Source organism: Onychomys torridus, chromosome 1 (assembly GCF_903995425.1).
Source record: "Onychomys torridus chromosome 1, mOncTor1.1, whole genome shotgun sequence".
Lineage (NCBI taxonomy): Eukaryota > Metazoa > Chordata > Mammalia > Rodentia > Cricetidae > Onychomys > Onychomys torridus.
Genome location: NC_050443.1, coordinates 130,564,532 through 130,571,224, shown reverse-complemented (window position 1 = coordinate 130,571,224; position 6,693 = coordinate 130,564,532). Strand labels below are relative to the sequence as shown.

Sequence of the window (6,693 nt, the reverse complement as noted above, 5' to 3'; positions counted from 1 at the left end):
TAAGAAAGCTTTGCTTCAAAAGGAGACAGATGGTGACCAAGGACAGAATGGAAGTCACAAGGAAACGTGTATTGAGAACCTCGTGCCTGTCTGGCATTGGTCTCTGTGCTTATAGACATGGGGTCTCATTTATTTTTCACCAGCACTCTGAGGTAGGTGTTATGCGTTTCTGAGTTTCACAGTGAAAATGCTGGGGTCCACATTTCTCCAAAGTTACAGGGATAGTGGGGGTTGAAAGGAAGCCCTGAGTGAGGCTAAGTACTCATTGACTGTAGACTATGTCTTTAACACAGTTTAGTGACATTGGGACAGTAACTTTACCCTTAACTTCTTTCCTTGTACTAGGTCTAATGGAGGAGGAAAATCAGACCGGAGTGGTATATTTCCACTTCCGCCCCTTTTCAACCAACTCCACAGTAGCTTCCCTGGTGTTTGTGGGCTTCTTGCTGCTGTATCTAGGAAGCCTCATTGGAAACCTCACCATTGGGCTTACCGTCTGGCAGGATCACTCCCTCCATACCCCAATGTACTTCTTCCTTTTTGTGTTGGCCACATTAGAGCTTGGCTATTCCACCAACATTGCTCCGTTGACTCTAGCTAGTATCCTCTCCATGGGGAAGATGCTTATCTCTCTGCCCAGCTGTGGGGCTCAGATGTTCTTCTTCATCCTTCTAGGAGGATCTGATTGTGTCCTGCTGGCCATCATGGCCTATGACAGGTATGTGGCCATCTGTCATCCACTGCATTACAGCCTCATTATGAGTTGGCAGCTGTGCGGGCAGATGACTTTAGGTTCCCTGGGGCTGGGATTCCTGTTGTCATTGCCTTTGACCATTCTGATCTGCCACCTTCCATTCTGTGGCCACAATGAGATCTACCACTTCTTTTGTGACATGCCTGCAGTCATGCGCCTGGCCTGCACAGACACCCACATGCACCAAGCAGCTCTCTTTGCCATCAGCGTGGCTGCGGTGGCCATTCCCTTTCTCCTTATCTGTCTCTCCTATGGTTGCATTGTGGCTACCATCCTGAGGATGAAGTCAGCCGAGGGGAAGCGCCGGGCCTTTTCCACCTGCTCCTCACACCTCCTTGTGGTTGCCCTGCAGTATGGGTGTTGCACCCTCATCTACCTTCGCCCGAGCTCCAGCTATACCCCAGAGGAAGGCAGGGCAGTATCTGTTGTCTATACCTTTTTCTCCCCATTGCTGAACCCCTTAATCTACAGCATAAGGAACCAGGAGGTGACTGATGCAATAAAAAGACTTTTGGCAAGAATGTTCTGGCCCAGGAAGCCAGAAACATTCCTTCCTAGGAAAATTATCCACCAAACAAGGAAGGACTGATGGAAAGGAAGCTCACAATAAACAATGACAATGGAACAGTAGTTGTGCTTGCTACTCCCTTGGTCTGTGAAGTGCTCATCATCATCCCCCAACTGCTAATAGATTCACTATTCAGTGACTAAGTCCTGGATTGACTCATGCCACCATAAAGAGCCTTCTTTTCTCCCACAGGACTTAGAATAAGGTCTGGCAGAGGAAAGTCAGAGAAGAAAAGAGGAAACGAATGAATGAGTTGAGTGGTAAAGATGGCTGTCAATCTGTCACATTGTTAAAGTCTTATAGACACCAATGCATCTACATCCATAAATGCTCCTTTGACTTTGCTTTTCAACATTAAAAGTATCCTGACATCCTGCTCCCTTAATGCAATCTTGCCATTCTATCTGATAGTGATCATTAAAAAAATTAAATCATACTTTGTTTTTTTTTTTTTAAATTTTTTAATTTTGTTTTGGAGACAGGGTTTCACTGTGTAGCTTTTCACCTTTCCTGGAACTCACTCTGTAGTCCAGGCTAGCCTCGAACTCACAGAGATCCGCCCTGCTCTGCCTCCCAAGTGCTGGGATTAAAGGCGTGCACCACCACTGCCCAGCCTAAATTATACTTTTTATAAAATTGAGTTTAATATATCATGACATAAACCCTTCAATAAAACTGAAACTTCTTTTGAGACAGAAGAAATGGATTATTTTTTTCATTTTTCCTTGCACATTGCTAAGGACATAACTTTAGGATCTATCAAAGTTGATCCTACTCTTTCCTTTATTTGTTTTATTATTTTATGTGTTTGGGTGGTTTGTACTCATATATATGTGTACACTATGTGCATGCCTGTGCTGAAAGTCAGAAGAGAATATCAGATCTCTTGGGCCTGGAGTCATAGATGTTTGTGAGTCATCATACAGGTGCTGGAAGTGGAAACTGGGTCCTTTGCAAGAGCAACAAGTGCCCTTAGCTGCTAAGTCTTCTCTCCAACTCCTAGTCTTTCCTTTATGTTAAAAGTAGACAGTAATAATATCTATCTATCTATCTATCTATCTATCTATCTATCTATCTAATTTTTGGAGCCAGGTAAAGTTATATTTGCCTTTAGTCCCAGCACTTGGGAGGCTGAGGCAAGAAAATAACTTAAGCTCAGGAGACTGATAGAGAGGGTTAGATGGAGGATTGGGATACAGGATGATATTTTCAAGGTGAGATGGGAGATGGATCAGTGGGCAAAAGTGCTTGCTGTGCAACTATGGGAATCTGTGTTCAAATCCTGAGTACCCACATACAAAGCCAGTCATGGTTGTATGTACCTGCAGTTCCACGCTTGTAGTGGTGAGGGTCGGGGGCAGACAGGTGGATCACTGGGCCTTGCTGGCTGCCATCCCAGCTTCAGGTTCAGAGAAAGGCCTGGTCTCAAGGGATTAAGGTGGAGAGTTGTAGAACAGGACAATTGATGTCATTCTCTGGCCTTAGTGTGTATGCATGGGAGTTCACACCTGTGCACATGTGTGTACATACACCACACACACACACACACACACACACACACACACACACACACACAATGGTAAAGAAACTATTCTCTTCTCTTTATTTAACTTTTATTTTTATGTGTGTTATATATTTAACATTTATGTGTATGTATATATATGCTCTCAGAGGCCAGAAGAGGGTGCTGGAGCTCCTGAAGCTGTACTTACAGGCAGTTATGGGTCCCTGACATGGGTGTTGGGATCTGAACTTGGGTCCTCTGCAATAGCAGCAAGTGTCCTTAACCTCTGAGACATCTCTCCAGCCCCCACTCCATTCTTCTCCTAATTTTGCAAATACATTACAATAGATATTAACAGACCATCTATCCCTTATCTTATGCTGCAACACATGAGTCAGGAGGAGAACAAAGAAGAACAATATGAAAACCCAATGGCAAGAATTCTATGGCCTGGAAAAAATACTGAAGCACAGGGCCCTACAACTATTTCCATTAATTCTAATAAGGAGGAGAGCCAATGAATACTTCATCACTAGCCATGTTATTTGTTGAACTGATTGAGGTCTATTTTAGGGTACTATAGTCTCAATAGCTTTTCAAATAAGATTTGAAGCACCTATAGAGCTAAACAGAGAATTCTTAACAGAAGAATCTCAAATGGCTGAAAGACATTTAAGGAATTGCTCAACATCCTTAGTCATCAGGGAAATGCAAATCAAAACGACTCTGAGATCCATCATACACCTGTCAGAATGGCTAAGATCATAAACACTGAAGACAGCTTATGTTGGAGAAGATATGGAGCAAGGGGAACACTCCTCCACTGTTGGTGGGAGTGCAAACTTGTACAGCCACATTGGAACTCAGTATAGTGGTTTCTCAGAAAATTGGGAATCAATCTTTCTCAAGACCCAGCTATACCACTCTTGGGCATATACCCAAGGAATGTTCAATCATACCACAAGGACACATGCTCAACTATGTTCATAGTAGCATTATTCATAATAGCCAGAAACTGGAAACAACTTAGATGACTGTCAACTGAAGAATGGATTAAAAAATGTGGTACATATACACAATGGAGTACTACTTAGCAGCAAAAACAATGACACCATGAAATTTGCAGGCAAATGGGATGGAACTAGAAAATATTATCCTGAGTGAGGTAACCCAGACTCAGAAGGACAAACATGGTATGTATCCACTCATAAGTGGATACTAGATGTAAAGCAAATGATAACCAGACTGCAACCCACAGCTCCAGGGAGGATAACTAGCATGGAGGACCCTAGGAAGGACACATGCATTGCCCAGCGAAGGAGAAGTAGGTGAGATCTACATGAGCAAACTGGGGTAAAAGATGGGGAATAAGAACATAGGGGAATGGGAGGTTTGAGTTGGAACAGGAACAGAGTAGGAGAGCAAGGAAAGAGATACCATGATAAATGAAGACATCATGGGAATAGGGAGAAACCGAGTGCTTGGGAAGTTTCCAGGAATCCACAAGGATGAACCCACCTTAGACTACTGGCAATAGTCGAGAGAGTACCTGAACTGGCCTATTCTGGTGATCACATGGCTAAATACCCTAACTGTCATCATAGAACTTCCATAGACTGATGGAAGCAGATGCAGAAATCCACGGCTGGGTGCCAGGCTCAGCTCCAGGAGTCCAACTGATGAGAAAGAGAAGGGATTCTATGAGCAAGGGACATTGAGATCATGATGGGAAAATGTACAGAGACGACCAGCCAAACTAGTGGAAATGCATAAACTGTGGACCAATAGCTGTGGAGCCCCCATGGTACTAGACTAGGCCCTCTGGATAGGCGAGACAGTTCAGCTTGAACTGGGGGCCACCAGGAAGTGGGATTGGGACCCATCCCTGGTGCATGAGCTAGCTTTTTGGAGCCTAGTGCCTATGGTGGGACACTTTGCACATCCTTGGTGCAGAGAGCAGGGGCCTGGACCTGCTTCAACTGAAGGTACCAGGCTCTGCTGACTGACTCCCCCAAGGGGAGACCTTGACTTTGAGGAGGTGGGAATGGGGGATGGATTGAGGGGAAGGCTGGGGGGGGGGGAGGAGGGAAGAGGGAGGAGAGGGGAATCTGTGGTTGATATGTAAAATGAGAAAATCTCTCAATAATGAAAAAATGAAAAAAATATTCGAAGCACCTTAAAAATACTTCTAGAAAAGTTAAAATGACAAAGTCAAAAGGATTGAGTTAAAGCAGAAAATTCAAGCAGGATTTTAAAGAACTCAGTAGTAAGATTGCTACTTAAAATACACTTCTGCAGATTTAGGAGTGCTTGCCTACATGTCTCTGGGTTTCCTGATAGCCAGTAGAAACAATAGAGTACAGTCAAATTTGAGGATACCAGTATTCACCTAACAGCAAATAATTAAATGGAGACATCAAATACTTTTCCTGGGTAACACTTAGATTTAAAAGGACCATTTCTCACTGTTTTCAAAGGAGAATACTGCATATGCAATAACATACCAACATTCATAACATTAGCTATTATTCATTGAGCATTTATGTATGCACCTGATAATATCTTAGCTACTTTGTAAGTGCTAACTTATTTGATCATCACAAAATCATGTTACTTGTAAAGAACCACGGTATGTAGAGGTTAAATAATTCTCTCAAAATCTTACATCTAGTAAGTGGCAGCTCCCTCTCATCTCAGAGCCAATGGCTTTAAGACAAAGTGAATTTTCTAGGATTAATTTTCAGCACAGGCTGAGGGGGTCACTAAGGGCAGTTCAATGATGGTTTGACAGTCAGTGAAAGGTTTTCTAAATAGATTTTAGGAAAATAAGTCTGAACTATTAAAGCTGAATATGATAGCATCTCTGTTAGGAAGTGCTCCACAAACAGTTCTGCAGAAAATGACTGCAGCAATAGAGAAGAGAAAGCTCCAGGCTACAGTTTCTGCCCAAATGTTGGAACATATATATTCTGTAACAATAGTGAGCCAAGATATTTTACATTCACTGTGTAAGACTTACATATGAACAGTTTTCATTTCCTTCATTACACATCCATAGCCGTGTTCCAGTTTCATAATGGAATTTTAATGGGATTAAATTTGAGCACTATGAAATAATGACATTATGTTCTAATTTAATTTATTTTAAATTCAGAAATAAAATTGTGGTCTGAGTTTGCTGGAGTGACTTGTGGTGGTATTAGCTATATGAAGGAAATGGCTCTGTTGCTAGATAGTTTTTAGAAGGCAGTTATTTATGGAAACTAGATATTTGTTTATATAATTTAAATATATTTTTATCTACTCTGAGAATTTCACACACATATATAGTGTATTATGATCATATCCATCCTCTGTTCCCCTACACCTCTTGGTTCTACATCCCAACTTCACGTCTTCTTTTCTTCTTCTTCTTCTGTTAAATAACCCAAGGAGTCTAGTGCTGTCTGTATGTAAATATATTTAGGGCCATCCACGGAAGCATAGTCAACCTACCAGGGACCACACCCCTAAGAAAACTGACTGCCTTCCCCCCCAAGCCATCAAGTGTCAATGACTCCTCAGCCAAGGGTAGAGGATCTTCCCCTATCCAAGTTGCAATGTTGACTGGCCTGATCTTGTGCAGGCAACAGCAGTTGTGAATTCAGAGTACAATGTCTCCATCACGTCCAGAAGACACTATTTCACCAGCCCTCTGGTTCTTAACCTATCTCTCTGCCCCTTGTCTGTGATGTTCCCTGAGACCTGGGGAGAGGGTGTGTGACGTAGACATCCCATTTAGGGTGGAGCACTCCACACACATGCTTGTTCTGGATTTTGATCAGTTGTGAGTGTCTGTATTAACTGCCATCCACTACACAGAGAAGC

General features: G+C 42.6%; 1 protein-coding gene across 1 annotated transcript; it reads left to right on the top strand.

Annotated features, from left to right (window-relative positions):
* Positions 1-271: 271 nt before the first annotated feature.
* On the top strand, positions 272-1,402 carry LOC118578349 (olfactory receptor 10V1-like). The gene has a single exon (XM_036179232.1). It carries the CDS (start codon positions 279-281, stop codon positions 1,341-1,343), a length of 1,065 nt encoding a protein of 354 aa, XP_036035125.1. The 5' UTR covers positions 272-278; the 3' UTR covers positions 1,344-1,402.
* Positions 1,403-6,693: the final 5,291 nt, after the last annotated feature.